Source organism: Eleutherodactylus coqui, chromosome 6 (assembly GCF_035609145.1).
Source record: "Eleutherodactylus coqui strain aEleCoq1 chromosome 6, aEleCoq1.hap1, whole genome shotgun sequence".
Lineage (NCBI taxonomy): Eukaryota > Metazoa > Chordata > Amphibia > Anura > Eleutherodactylidae > Eleutherodactylus > Eleutherodactylus coqui.
The window spans coordinates 190,559,009-190,575,200 of record NC_089842.1 but is presented as its reverse complement, the minus strand read 5'-3'; the positions used below and the strand labels follow the sequence as shown (position 1 = coordinate 190,575,200).

General features: G+C 45.9%; 1 protein-coding gene across 1 annotated transcript in view; it reads left to right on the top strand.

The window, feature by feature from the left end:
- RYR3 (ryanodine receptor 3) overlaps window positions 1–16,192 on the top strand; it is a 680,585-nt gene that overhangs the window by 552,944 nt on the left and 111,449 nt on the right. Inside the window, exons 86-88 of the mRNA XM_066572425.1 lie at window positions 1,795–1,899; window positions 10,226–10,307; window positions 14,732–16,050. Coding sequence (XP_066428522.1) covers window positions 1,795–1,899; window positions 10,226–10,307; window positions 14,732–16,050 — 1,506 coding nt within the window. The remainder of the gene's footprint in view (window positions 1–1,794; window positions 1,900–10,225; window positions 10,308–14,731; window positions 16,051–16,192) is intronic.

Genomic DNA, 16,192 nt, shown 5'->3' with positions numbered 1-16,192 from the left:
TATTATGGCGGACACCTCCAAGGGTCTGCATCTTATGTAAGCATGCTATAGAACACGGCACATGTTAATAAGACATGATCTATTTTACTGCTAGGCAAGATTAACACGGACACACTTGTGCAAATAAAATTTATCTGCTCAATAACAGAGCATAGAATCCATTGATTTCAATGACTTTTGTTCGCACAAAAAAAAATGTAACATGCTCCACTTTTCTGCACATTTGCACACTAAGGCCGCCTGCACACGAGCGGAAATCCCGCCGCGGGATTTCTCGCGGGATTTCCGCCGCTGAAAGTTTGCATAGGAGTGCATTAAAATACGCACTCCTATGCAGACGGCCGCGGTTTGGCCGCGCGAAATCTCGCGCGGCAAACAAACCGCAGCATGTCCTAATTTTCTGCGGGGCACGCACTCACCCGGCCGCCGGCTCCGGTCTGCGCATGCGCCGGCTGCGCGGCAGCCGGCACATGAAAGAGCCTGGGCCGCCAGGCGCGGGTGAGTACGCGCTCGTCCCTGCAGGCGCTCGGGTCGGATCGCGCGGCGAGAATTCTCGCTGCCGGATCCGACCCGCTCGTCTGCAGGCGGCCTAAAGGTCCCTATGGAAGTCAATGGGGGGTACACAAATGCGCACGTGGATCTAGCATGTGGATGCATGGCAATTGTAATCCAAAGTCACAGTAGACATCTGCATTACGGTCTCCTGCACACAACAGGGTCGGATCCTGTGCCCGGTTGATGACCACGCTTATTTTGTCCGGGTTCTTCTTTCTTCGGCCATCGGGCATGCGCAGTACAGAGAAAGTCACACCGTCGCTAGGCGATGACACGGATCCTGCTTACCCTTCTGCAGTGTTCACTGCAGGAGGTCTGCGGGACAGAAAAACACACAGAATGGGGCATGCTCTGTTTTTCCTGCCACAACCAGAAATTTCCGCTCATGTACAGGAAGCAGCGGTTATCCATAGAAGGTCATTAGCGGTATTTGCTGCGGAATCCAGGGACAGCCGCCGGCCCTGACAGTGTGCAGGAACCCCCTTAATATGCAGATTTCTGCTGCACATTTCAATTTAAACCCACGTCCGATGTTAGCTGCGGATTTTGCTGTATGAACATCAGCTTAAACTTGGAGCCCAAGTTCTGCTTACTTCAATAGATATACAGTAATTTGTACAGAGGGCTGCTTTGAAAGAGAAGCTTTTATTGCACTTCACTCTTGTATAGCATATCAAATATTTTTACACAGACATAAATAAAACTTCCACACCTATAGGGAAATCTGTCGCTGATCTTCTTTGTAGAGCGTCTTTATTTGAGTGACAGGCAGCAAATTAAAGGGAGTATAAGTGGTACTGCTACTTTAGAGACACACATGACGATACGAGAGATGTCCTAGGAAGTACTTACAGTTACTCCTTTCTCATGCCACATAGCAATTCGATGCTACAACTATTTGGTGGCAGACAAGATGAGGGGCATAAGAGAGAAATGATTGAATAGGCAAACTAAAAAACATACCTACCCTTTTTCCATACCGTTACCGTTTTTGTTTACATGCCTAAAATGGCCATAACTAGGTGGTGGTGATGAAGATGGGGTATTGTGGCTTCCTTTATGTTTCCTAGATGTCTTGGTTAAAAAAAAAAAGTCATACCACTTTAAATAGCAATCGATTTACTTTACCCTGTGTGCACAGACGAGGATTAGAAAGAGTCAACCAGGTATGTTGGAGCACAGCACAAATGCATTGTTGTTATTCCCTCTTTCATCCAATTTCTTCTGCTTTGTATTCAGGGTCCGTGCATAGGTAACCAGCAGAGTTTGGCACACAGCAGGCTGTGGGATGCAGTGGTCGGTTTCCTCCATGTTTTTGCGAATATGCAGATGAAGCTGTCACAGGTAAAGCTATTGTTTGCAGTAATTACTAATGTTTTGCTTGTTTAACATTTATTTTTCTCAACATTTTGCTTGCCACAAAATTCAGTTTGAAAACAGCCAATTCTAGTGTCTGAAATTAACGGGTAGTAGCACAGCAAACAGAAACAGAATGCACACTGACTGTTGTTTAGTTTTTCCTGTATATTCCAGAAAATGTAGTCCACCTAGTAGAACATGTTGTTGATCCAAAGGAATGGAAATACAAAATGAAGTGGTGATCAATTGTCCCCAGGGGACAAAAAAAACCTGATTATACGTATGGCAAGTGGGATCAACTCTGGATCAGTTAGGTTCTTTGTAGATGAGCATATTCTCGTTTGACGAGCGAATGACATCACTGCTAACTCGTTCGCACTTGTGCGGCCTATTTAGAAAGGCAAATGCATCATTGGGTTGTTTGAAATGGTTCAATCACTGTATAAGTGAATGAGAAGGACTGAAAAATTGCTATTTAAATCGACCGATATGCAAACGAGCCAACAATGGTTTAATGCCTGCGTGAAAAGAATGAAGAACGCAAAGTAAATGATTCTCATTCGTCGGTCAGTTGTTGGCTGCAATTAGACTGAAAGATTCTCATTCACTTTCACTCGTTTGAACGATTTCTTTAACGATAACGTTACGTCTAAAAGCACCCATACCATGAGCAATGAATTTAGTACAGATTACTTAGTTATTTGGTAACTTTGCAAGGTTAAGGTTTTTCAACAATAACATCAAAAGCCCTTCTACATTATTGTTCCAAATAGAGATGAGCGAGCACCAAAATGCTCGGGTGCTCGTTACTCGGGACGAAATTATCGCGATGCTCGAGGGTTCGTTTTGAGTAACGAACCCCATTGAAGACAATGGGCGACCCGAGCATTTTTGTATATCGCCGAAGCTCACTAAGGTTTTCATTTGTGAAAATCTGGGCAATTCAAGAAAGTGATGGGAACGACACAGCAACGGATAGGGCAGGCGAGGGGCTACATGTTGGGCTGCATCTCAAGTTCCCAGGTCCCACTATTAAGCCACAATACTGGAAAGAGTGGCCCCCCCCCCCTCCCAACAACTTTTACTTCTGAAAAGCCCTCATTCGCAATGCATACCTTAGCTAAGCACCACACTACCTCCAACAAAGCACAATCACTGCCTGCATGACACTCCGCTGCCACTTCTCCTGGGTTACATGCTGCCCAACCCCCCCCCCCCCACCCGCACGACCCAGTGTCCACAGCGCACACCAAACTGTCCCTGCGCAGCCTTCAGCTGCCCTCATGCCATACCACACTCATGTCTATTTATAAGTGCGTCTGCCATGAGGAGGAACCGCAGGCACACACTGCAGAGGGTTGGCACGGCTAGGCAGCGACCCTCTTTAAAAGGGGCGGGACGATAGCCCACAATGCTGTACAGAAGCAATGAGAAATCCAATCCTGTGCCACCTCCATCAGGAGCTGCACACGTGGGCATAGCAATGGGGAACCTATGTGCCACACACTATTCATTCTGTCAAGGTGTCTGCATGCCCCAGTCAGACCGCGTTTTTTTATAAATAGTCACAGACAGGTACAACTCCGCAATGGGAATTCCGTGTGCACCCACAGCATGGGTGGCTCCCTGGAACCCACCGGCTGTACATAAATGTATCCCATTGCAGTGCCCATCACAGCTGAGGTAACGTCCGATTAAATGCAGGTGGTCTTCGGCCCACACTGCATGCCCCAGTCAGACTGGGGTTCTTTAGAAGTAGACACATGCAGTTACAACTCCCTGTGGACCCACAGCATGGGTGGCTCCCTGGAACCCACCGGCGGTACATAAATATATCCCATTGCAGTGCCCAACACAGCTGATGTAACGTCAGCTTTAATGCAGGTGGGCAAAAAATTAATTGGATTACACTGTAGGCGAGGGCCCCAAAAAATTGGTGTACCAATAGTACTAATTTACGTCAGAAAAATTGCCCATGCCCAACCAAGAGGGCAGGTGAAACCCATTAATCGATTTGGTTAATGTGGCTTAATTTGTAACTAGGCCTGGAGGCAGCCCAGTTTAAATAAAAATTGGTTCAGGTGAAAGTTTCAACGCTTTAATGAGCATTGAAACGTATAAAAATTGTTTACAAAAATTATATGACTGAGCCTTGTGGGCCTAAGAAAAATTGCCCGTTCGGCGTGATTACGTCAGGTTTCAGGAGTAGGAGCAGGAGGAGGAGGATAAATATTATACACAGATTAATGAAGCTAAAAGGTCCACGTTTTTGATGGTGATAGAGAACAATGCTTCCATCCGTGGGTGCAGCCTACGTATTGTTTAGGTATCGCTGCTGTCCGCTGGTGGAGAAGAGAAGTCTGGGGAAATCCAGGCTTTGTTCATCTTGATGAGTGTAAGCCTGTCGGCACTGTCGGTTGACAGGCGGGTACGCTTATCTGTGATGATTCCCCCAGCCGCATTAAACACCCTCTCTGACAAGACGCTAGCCGCAGGACAAGCAAGCACCTCCAGGGCATACCGCGCGAGTTCAGGCCACGTGTCCAGCTTCGACACCCAGTAGTTGTAGGGGGCAGAGGCGTCACGGAGGACGGTCGTGCGATCGGCTACGTACTCCGTCACCATCCTTTTACAGTGCTCCCGCCGACTCAGCCTTGACTGGGGAGCGGTGACACAGTCTTGCTGGGGAGCCAGAAAGCTGTCAAAGGCCTTAGAGAGTGTTCCCCTGCCTGTGCTGTACATGCTGCCTGATCTCTGCGCCTCCCCTGCTACCTGGCCCTCGGAACTGCGCCTTCGGCCACTAGCGCTGTCGGATGGGAATTTTACCATCAGTTTGTCCGCCAGGGTCCTGTGGTATAGCATCACTCTCGAACCCCTTTCCTCTTCGGGTATGAGAGTGGAAAGGTTCTCCTTATACCGTGGGTCGAGCAGTGTGTACACCCAGTAATCCGTAGTGGCCAGAATGCGTGTAATGCGAGGGTCACGAGAAAGGCATCCTAACATGAAGTCAGCCATGTGTGCCAGGGTACCTGTACGCAACACATGGCTGTCCTCACTAGGAAGATCACTTTCAGGATCCTCCTCCTCCTCCTCAGGCCATACACGCTGAAAGGATGACAGGCAAGCAGCATGGGTACCCTCAGCAGTGGGCCGAGCTGTCTCTTCCCCCTCCTCCTCATCCTCCTCATGCTCCTCCTCCTCCTCCTCAACGCGCTGAGATATAGACAGGAGGGTGCTCTGACTATCCAGCGACATACTGTCTTCCCCCGCCTGTTTCCGAGCGCAAAGCGTCTGCCTTTATGCTTTGCAGGGAACTTCTCAAGAGGCATAGCAGAGGAATGGTGACGCTAATGATTGCAGCATCGCCGCTCACCATCTGGGTACACTCTAAAAAGTTTCCAAGGACCTGGCAGATGTCTGCCAACCAGGCCCACTCTTCTGTAAAGAATTGAGGAGGCTGACTCCCACTGCGCCGCCCATGTTGGAGTTGGTATTCCACTATAGCTCTACACTGCTCATAGAGCCTGGCCAACATGTGGAGCGTAGAGCTCCACCATGTGGGCACGTCGCACAGCAGTCGGTGCACTTGCAGATGAAACCGATGTTGCAGGGTGCGCAGGGTGGCAGCGTCCGTGTGGGACTTGCGGAAATGTGCGCAGAGCCGGCGCACCTTTCCGAGCAGGTCTGACAAGCGTGGGTAGCTTTTCAGAAAGCGCTGAACCACCAAATTAAAGACGTGAGCCAGGCATGGCACGTGCGTGAGGCTGCCGAGCTGCAGAGCCGCCACCAGGTTACGGCCGTTGTCACACACGACCATGCCCGGTTGGAGGCTCAGCGGCGCAAGCCAGCGGTCGGTCTGCTCTGTCAGACCCTGCAGCAGTTCGTGGGCTCTGTGCCTCTTATCTCCTAAGCTGAGTAGTTTCAGCACGGCCTGCTGACGCTTGCCCACCGCTGTGCTGCCATGCCGCGCGACACCGACTGCTGCCGACGTGCTGCTGCTGACACATCTTGATTGCGAGACAGAGGTTGCGTAGGAGGAGGAGGAGGAGCGTGGTTTAGTGGAGGAAGCATACACCGCCGCAGATACCACCACCGAGCCAGGGCCCGCAATTCTGGGGGTGGGTAGGACGTGAGCGGTCCCTGGCTCTGACTCTGTCCCAGCCTCCACTAAATTCACCCAATGTGCCGTCAGGGAGATATAGTGGCCCTGCCCGCCTGTGCTTGTCCACGTGTCCGTTGTCAAGTGGACCTTGCCAGTAACCGCGTTGGTGAGGGCGCGTACAATGTTGCAGGAGACGTGGTCGTGCAGGCCTGGGACAGCACAACAGGAAAAGTAGTGGCAACTGGGAACTGAGTAGCGCGGGGCCGCCGCCGCCATCATACTTTTGAAAGACTCCGTTTCCACAACCCTATACGGCAGCATCTCCAGGCTGATAAATTTGGCTATGTGCACGTTTAACGCTTGAGCGTGCGGGTGCGTGGCGGCGTACTTGCGCTTGCGCTCCAACACTTGCGCTAGCGACGGCTGGACGGTGCGCTGAGAGACATTGGTGGATGGGGCCGAGGACAGCGGAGGTGAGGGTGTGGGTGCAGGCCAGGAGACGGTAGTGCCTGTCCCTGAGAGGGGGGTTGGATCTCAGTGGCAGGTTGGGGCACAGAGGGAGAGGCAGCGGTGCAAACCGGAGGCGGTGAACGGCCTTCGTCCCACCTTGTGGGGTGCTTGGCCATCATATGTCTGCGCATGCTGGTGGTGGTGAGGCTGGTGGTGGTTGCTCCTCGGCTGATTTTGGCGCGACAAAGGTTGCACACCACTGTTCGTCGGTCGTCTGCACTCTCAGTGAAAAACTGCCAGACCTTTGAGCACCTCGGCCTCTGCAGGGTGGCATGGCGCGAGGGGGCGCTTTGGGAAACAGTTGGTGGATTATTCGGTCTGGCCCTGCCTCTACCCCTGGCCACCGCACTGCCTCTTGCAACCTGCCCTGCTGCTGCCCTTGCCTCCCCCTCTGAAGACCTGTCCTGAGTAGGCGTTGCACACCAGGTGGGGTCAGTCACCTCATTGTCCTGCTGCTCTTCCTCCGAATCCTCTGTGCGCTCCTCCCTCGGACTTACTGCCCTTACTACTACCTCACTGATAGACAACTGTGTCTCATCGTCATCGTCCTCCTCACCCACTGAAAGGTCTTATGACAGTTGCCGGAAGTCCCCAGCCTCATCCCCCGGACCCCGGGAACTTTCCAAAGGTTGGGCATCAGTCACAATAAACTCCTCTGGTGGGAGAGGAACCATTGCTGCCCAATCTGAGCAGGGGCCGAGAACAGTTCCTGGGAGTCTGCCCGCTCCTCAGAATGTGTCATTGTAATGGAGTGAGGAGGCTGGGAGGAAGGAGGAGCAGTAGCCAGAAGATTCAGAGTTGCAGCAGTGGACGGCGCAGAACTCTGGGTGGACGATAGATTGCTGGATGCACTTTCTGCCATCCACGACAGGACCTGCTCACACTGCTCATTTTCTAATAAAGGTCTCCCGCGTGGACCCATTAATTGTGAGATGAATGTGGGGATGCCAGAAACGTGCCTCTCTCCTAATCCCGCCGCAGTCGGCTGCGATACACCTGGATCAGGAGCTCGGCCTGTGCCCACACCCTGACTTGGGCCTCCGCGTTCTCGTCCACGTCCTCTAGGCCTACCCCTACCCCTCAGCATGGTGTATTACCAGTAGTGCAGAAACAGAACGCTGTAATTAAATGTGACGCTTATTGGCCTGTGGTTGGAGGCTGACTTCGCTTACGGAACGCCAGGAAATAATTTTGCGCAAGCCTGCTGTAACACTTAGCTGGCTGTGTATGAATTAGGAGGACAACTACACCCAGCACAGACCCAGAACACTGAGGACAGTCACAGGCAGCCTAAATAGATTTTTTCCCCAAATGTTTTTGGAAAGGCCCACTGCCTATATACATTGTATATGTCTTCTGTCCCTGCGTCACCACTACTGGCCCTGGAGTATGTAAAATAACTGCAGACTGTTGCACTGTGGACTGGAATGTGATGTAACAGCCAACACAGAGCCAGGAAATAATTTTGCGCAAGCCTGCTGTAACACTTAGCTGGCTGCGTATGAATTAGGAGGACAACTACACCCAGCACAGACCCAGTACACTGAGGACAGTCACAGGCAGCCTAAATAGATTTTTTCCCCAAATGTTTTTGGAAAGGCCCACTGCCTATATACACTGTATATGTCTTCTGTCCCTGCGTCACCACTACTGGCCCTGGAGTATGTAAAATAACTGCAGACTGTTGCACTGTGGACTGGAATACAGCGGTGATTTAACAGCCAACACAGAGCCAGGAAATAATTTTGCGTAAGCCTGCTGTAACACTTAGCTGGCTGCGTATGAATTAGGAGGACAACTACACCCAGCACAGACCCAGTACACTGAGGACAGTCACAGGCAGCCCAAATAGATTTTTTTTCCCAAATGTTTTTGGAAAGGCCCACTGCCGATATTCAATAAATATATGTCTTCTGTCCCTGCCTCTGAATATATGTCTTCTGTCCCTGCCTCACAATATGTCTTCTGTCCCTGCCTCACAATATATGTCTTCTGTCCCTGCCTCACAATATATGTCTTCTGTCCCTGCCTCACCACCACTACTGGCCCTGGAGTATGTATAATTACTGCAGGGCGCAATGCTCTGCACGGCCGATATACAAAAAAAAAAAAAAGTGCAACACTGCAAAAAGCAGCCTCCACACTACTGCACACGGTTAGATGTGGCCCTAAGAAGGACCGTTGGGGTTCTTGAAGCCAAAAATACTCCTAACACTCTCCCTATGGCAGCTCTGGCACCAACAGCACTTTCCCTCCTCTATGTCAGAACAAATCTGTGGCGAGCCGCGGGAGGGGCCGATTTTTATACTCGGGTGACACCTGATCTCGCCAGCCACTCACTGCAGGGGGGTGGTATAGGGCTTGAACGTCGCAGGGGGAAGTTGTAATGCCTTCCCTGTCTTTCTATTGGCCAGAAAAGCGCGCTAACGTCTCAGAGATGAAAGTGAAAGTAACTCGAACATCGCGCGGTACTCGTCACGGGCAATGAGCATCTCGAACACGCTAATACTCGAACGAGTATCAAGCTCGGACGAGTACGTTCGCTCATCTCTAGTTACAAACTGTCCATTACAATAAAGTTCCATTATTGCTCTTGTAGTAAAAAAAAAATACACCTTTACCTCTAGATATAAGGGATGCCCTCCTGTCGAAGTATGACTAGATAATTAGACAGATATCTGCATTAAACCTTGGTATATTTATAGATCATAGCCAAGTCATCTCCAAATTATATAACTTCAGATGTTATTCTTTGTAGTTGTAGCATTCCACCTCTAGGATTTGCTATCAATGCTACTTGGTGGGAGTTGAGCCTCCGCAACTCCTGGAAGGCAGCTAGAACAAAACAGCAATGGCACTAGGTGCCGTAAGCCACTTTTTTTTCCAGTTGGATCCACTCATCTGCTTTTCGGAGGCTACATGGTCAGCCATTGTTTAGAGCCGACTGGAAACAAGTGGCACCGAGTTTTCCTAGTGCTGCCGCTATTACATTCTAGTGATGGGCAAGGGTTACAGTGTTGACATCCTATTTAATTGCTTTAGTTGCCCATCTCAGATCCCTCTCTAGATGATACACCTTAGAAGATTTTGTCATCATTCAAGCTTGAAGTGCTAACTGAAATCAGACATACATAAAGTACTGAAACTCAGAACTTTGGGATGTATTTTTCTTCAGCTAATCAGCAAATATGATGAGTTTTAAGGTTTCCTCACACTGGAGAGGGACTTCTTAGTGAGTCATGGAAGAATTTGTTAATTGGAATCTGTATATGTGACTTGTTGAATAATTGCAGTGCAGGAGAAAACAGCTCTTGGGTTCAAGTCTTTTGCAAAACCCTTAGTGACCGTAGTAGATTACAGCTCATCTACTAGAGTTTCCCATGGGGCTTTAGATTCCCTGTATTGTCCTGTCATGTTTATTCAATTCTTTGGTATGCTTCTGGATTTTGATTGACATAAAACCTGTTAAGCTGACAAGTAAATGCACTTCTGTAATGACAGGCAAAATTTGTCAAGAACATACTGTGTTCTCAAAGTTTGCTGTCAAATATATGTATAGGGCTGATAATTTGACTTACCATTATGTCTATCCATGACCCAAACTATTTGCTATATAAACAGTGCAGGATACAGAGTATTTAAAGCCAATACTAACTTTCATATTATGTTTATCATAAACTGTCTTCATTTCTCATCAAGGATTCCAGCCAGATTGAACTCCTTAAAGAACTTCTAGATCTCCTTCAAGACATGGTTGTGATGTTGCTTTCCCTTCTAGAAGGTAGGGTTGTATTATATTGTACATAAATGTTAACAGAATGAAGGTAATGGGGATGAATTGCAGTACTAGGCACAGCTGCATGTACGGATGAGCAGCTGTGCTTGATAAATACTCAAGGAGGAAGACTGCTGTGGCTGTATCATCTTGCTGATTGGTCAAGGTCCCAGGAATTGGATCATCACCCCACCTAATGATGGGCAATCAGCATGTTTTCCCAGAAAACTCCTTTAATGCCCTCTTCATATACCAGCAACACTTTGGTACACAAGTTATGTTCAGTACACCCTGGCTTAACATTTATTTTACAGCACCCTAGAGCCTCTTATGATTGACAGAAGACCTTTTTAAGGTACACTACCGTTCAAAAGTTTGGGGTCACCCAAACAATTTTGTGTTTTCCATGAAAAGTCACACTTATTCACCACCATGCGTTGTGAAATGAATAGAAAATAGAGTCAAGACATTGACAAGGTTAGAAATAATTATTTGTATTTGAAATAACATTGTTTTTACATCAAACTTTGCTTTCGTCAAAAAATCCTCCTTTTGCAGCAATTACAGCATTGCACACCTTTGACATTCTAGCTGTTAATTTGTTGAGGTAAGCTTGTGAAATTGCACCCCACGCTTCTAGAAGCATCTCCCACAAGTTGGATTGGTTGGATGGGCACTTCTGGCGTACCATACGGTCAAGCTGCTCCCACAACAGCTCAATGGGGTTCAGATCTGGTGACTGCCCTGGCCACTCCATTACCGATAGAATACCAGCTGCCTGCTTCTGCTGTAAATAGTTCTTGCACAATTTGGAGGTGTGTTTAGGGTCATTGTCCTGTTGTAGGATGAAATTGGTTCCAATCAAGCGCTGTCCACTGGGTATGGCATGGCGTTGCAAAATGGAGTGATAGCCTTCCTTATTCAGAATCCCTTTTACCCTGTACAAATCTCCCACCTTACCAGCACCAAAGCAACCCCAGACCATCACATTACCTCCACCATGCTTAACAGATGGCGTCAGGCATTCTTCCAGCATCTTTTCATTTGTTCTGCGTCTCACAAACGTTCTTCTTTGTGATCCAAACACCTCAAACTTGGATTCATCCATCCACAACACTTTTTTCCAGTCTTCCTCTGTCCAATGTCTGTGTTCTTTTGCCCATCTTAATCTTTTTCTTTTATTGGCCAGTCTCAGATATGGCTTTTTCTTTGCCACTCTGCCCTGAAGCCCAAAATCCCGCAGCCGCCTCTTCACTGTAGATGTTGACACTGGTGTTTTGCGGGTACTATTTAATGAAGATGCCAGTTGGGTACCTGTGAGGCGTCTGTTTCTCAAACTAGAGACTCTAATGTGCTTATCTTCTTGCTTAGTTGTGCAACGCGGCCTCCCACTTCTTTTTCTACTCTGGTTAGAGCCTGTTTGTGCTGTCCTCTGAAGGGAGTAGTACACACCGTTGTAGGAAATCTTCAATTTCTTAGCAATTTCTCGCATGGAATAGCCTTCATTTCTAAGAACAAGAATAGACTGTCGAGTTTCAGATGAAAGTTCTCTTTTTCTGGCCATTTTGAGCGTTTAATTGACCCCACAAATGTGATGCTCCAGAAACTCAATCTGCTCACAGGAAGGTCAGTTTTGTAGCTTCTGTAACGAGCTAGACTGTTTTCAGATGTGTGAACATGATTGCACAAGGGTTTTCTAATCATCAATTAGCCTTCTGAGCCAATGAGCAAACACATTGTACCATTAGAACACTGGAGTGATAGTTGCTGGAAATGGGCCTCTATTCACCTTTGTAGATATTGCACAAAAAAACAGGCATTTGCAGCTAGAATAGTCATTTACCACATTAGCAATGTATAGAGTGCATTTGTTTAAAGTTAGGACTAGTTTAAAGTTGTCTTCATTGAAAAGTACAGTGCTTTTCCTTCAAAAATAAGGACATTTCAATGTGACCCCAAACTTTTGAACGGTAGTGTACATATTACTAAATTGCTACTACTACCAAATTGTTTCCGGGAATACTTATTTATCTATCTGTGGCGATAAAGCACACTGGAAGTTTAAATAGATTTGAGGGACAGAAAAAAGGCCCATTTACACGCAATGATTTGAACGAATGAACAGCTGAACGATTTTTTTGCTTTCAAATGATGAGTGTTTACATGTAAAGATAATCCTTTGAAATCCTCACCATTTCCCTAGTTAGCTGGGTGGTTTGGTAGTGTTTATATGTAAAATAATAAATAAATCTTGGTATTTGTATAGCGCCAACTTATTCCGCAGCGCTTTTAGGTAATTTTTATTTATTACCCCCCACCAAGCTGGGTACTTATTTTACCGACCTCGGAAGGATGGAAGGCTGGGTCAACCTTGAGCCGGCTACCTGAAACATGAAGGGATTGAACTTGCAACCTTCAGGTCGTGAAAAGAGAGCTTATACTCTGCGCCACACGAGGCTCTATGTGTATATGTTGTTTTCTCAAGTGGGCGCATGTTTATGTGAAGAATCTCTAGGCGGGAGGTTTCAAATTAGTGTGAAGAAAAAACCATTGTGTACTGCGGGGAGAGTCATTTTGTTGAGCTGGGCAAACAATCACCTCTCTCCTTAAATTGTTTGAAAGTCTGAACTATTGACGTTTAAACCAACCACAAGCGAGCGAACGAACGACTATTTTTATGCAGGTCAAAACTCATAGATCAATGATAAGTAAATGAATAGTGCACAATGGCTTCACGTTTACACATAAAGATTATCGCTCACTTTCGCTCGTTTAAACGAATTTTGAGCGGTAATCATTGTGGGTAAATGGGCCTTAATTGGAGGCTGTGAGTGGCCATTTCAATGTAGATCAGTCAAACCAGCCAATATCTACGGGATCAGTTGATCATCTAGTGTATATGGGGAGCCTCCCAACTCTCCCCTGATGGCAAATGTTAGGGAACTTAAGGATCAGGCAATTGGATTTCAACTGCCTGATCCTATAGTTTTCAGGAGATAAGCCTCTCGCAGCGGCTTTTCTTCCCTATAAACATGCAGAGCACGTGCATGCTCAGCGGAGCTAAGCGTGCGTGTGTGGTGATGTCAAGCAAGACAGCTGTTGGCCGTAGAAGTATTCGTCGACCGTTCTATAAAATGGACGGGCAAGCCTTGGTGTTTTGTCAGTAAATTACATATTTTGTCAGTGACTCAACAGTGGGAGGAAGAGTCGTACAAATTAGGTACAGGTTAGCAAGATCTCTTCATGCTCTTGCCCCTGCTTTTATTAATGACTGCCAATTTGGCATACACACATGGCTTTGTTTTTGTCTAACAAAAGGTTTAATCTTGGTGCTGACTAGATACACAAATGGTTTAATTTAGGGGCGGCTGGTATTTTGAATCAAGACTGCTGTATATGTTTTATAATGGATGTGATGCAGGGTAGAAACCTGTTTGCCAATTCAGGAGGGAATACATACGTTTGAAGTCAGGTTACACTTAAAGCTATAACTGGTGTTCGTGTCTTCCAGGTACCTCCTTTACCTATAAACCATGATTGAACACTACTGTTTGCTTTTCTCAAAAGTTAAGTAATGTAAGAAACTTCAGGCTATCGGTGCTAAATTGTGCACACTGGGATCTTCCATTGTGGTTCTGTTTTATATTCTTCGTAAGGCCCTTATTGCTGAAAATCACTTGTCATTACTCAATTCCATCATATCCAATAATACATAAGACGCTGAACACCAAATTATGGATTTAAGGCCAGCTGTCTCTTCTGTGGATGATGCATAAAATCCTTCCTTATTAGCATTATACTAACTATATTTGCATATGCTTTGCATTTTAATTTCTTCTTCCCTCTGAAAAAAAATACAAGCAGAGAAAAAAAGAAATTAAGCATAAATATAAAAGAAACTGATTTGGAGGACATTTATGGTTTCTGAAGCATAAGATAGATGGTGCCATATAATGTGAAATGTTAGTCTATCTGTAGTGACTGTAGGTTCACCCTACAATTCAAAAAGTAAATCAATCGAAAATACTTCACATAACTTCAAGCAAATATTTGATGAGCCTTTAAGTGATTGAAGGCTGTTGACTATTCCATTGTTATAGTGTATCTTTCAAGAGTGATATACCCCATTTGGACTCTAATCTGCTAGCCAGAATGTAAAGATGCTACAAAGAGTTTCTCTCTTACCCTGGAGAACTTGGCACATCCATAATTTTGGCGGAAATTATTTATTACTTTGTTTGCCTTGTGGTGGCGCTGCAGAGGAATTGAGTTCTTGGGGCCAAAAGAAAGGCATCCTCTAAGCAGCTTTTATTTGTGAAACCTTGTAGCAAAAAAGGCATGGTCAAAACTCTACAACCCCATTAATGTAATAAAATGGAGTCTACTTTAACTATTATTTTAACTACATTGGATTTTATTTTATCTTGCAGGCAACGTAGTAAACGGGACTATTGGAAAACAAATGGTTGATACTCTTGTGGAGTCATCTAGCAATGTTGAAATGATACTGAAATTCTTTGATATGTTCCTGAAATTGAAAGATCTAACCAGCTCTGATGCATTTAAGGAATATGACCCAGAAGGAAAGGGTATTATTTCAAAAAAAGAATTCCAAAAAGCAATGGAGGGTCAAAAACAATACGCTCAATCTGAAATTGAATTTCTTCTGTCTTGTGCAGAAGCGGATGAAAATGATATGTTTAACTATGTAGAATTTGTAGACCGATTCCATGAACCAGCCAAAGACATTGGTTTTAATGTGGCGGTTTTGTTGACCAATCTTTCAGAACACATGCCAAATGACTCTCGGCTCCAGTGTTTGTTAGATCCTGCAAACAGCGTTCTGAACTACTTTTCTCCATACTTGGGACGTATTGAGATAATGGGTGGAGCAAAAAGAATAGAAAGAGTGTATTTTGAGATCAGTGAATCAAGCCGAACACAGTGGGAGAAGCCGCAAGTCAAGGAGTCCAAAAGACAATTTATATTTGATGTGGTCAATGAAGGTGGAGAACAGGAAAAGATGGAACTGTTTGTTAACTTCTGTGAGGATACAATTTTCGAGATGCAGTTGGCATCTCAGATCTCAGAGTCAGATGCAGCTGAAAGACCTGAAGAAGAGGAAGAAGAGGAACCTCACCATATGATCGAAGTTGGCGAAGAGGACGAGGAGGAGCAGTCTATAGAATCATCTTCTGCTTTTATTGTTGCGTGCACAGCACTTAGGAAAAATATGTCCAGTTTCCTCAAAATGTTAACCTTGAAGAACATTAGTAAGCAGTTTCGTAAAGTGAAAAAGATGACTATCAAGGAATTAGTCAAAGTCTTCTTCTCTTTCTTTTGGACGCTGTTTGTTGGTTTGTTCCAATTTGTGTTTACGATAGTATGGGGAATATTCCAGATTCTTTGGAGCACAGTGTTTGGAGGTGGCTTAGTTGAAGGGGCCAAAAACATTAAAGTAACTAAAATATTAGGAGACATGCCGGATCCCACACAATTTGGAATCCACGATGATGTACTGGAAGCTGAAAAGGCAGACTCACCTGAACACACCTCATCTGGAGAGCTTGCACATCTTGTTAAAGGAGACAAGGGAGATATGGATATGCCTGATATTTTTGGCATGCACACTAAAAAAGAAGGATCTAAGCATGGCCCAGAAATTGGTCTTGGTGATTTTACAGATATGGTACGCGCAGAGAATACAACCAGTTTGGAGAGTGCTGTACATAAGAAGAGAAAAGCTGTTGTAAGTAGCTTCATATTTTCCTGTTGTCATATTGTGTTGGCTAACTTTTAGTCTACTGATTATTTCCCTGTATTACTGCCATGCATACATCACTTTAGGTAATCTATTTAATCATGTACATAAAGTGTTAAAAAATAATAAC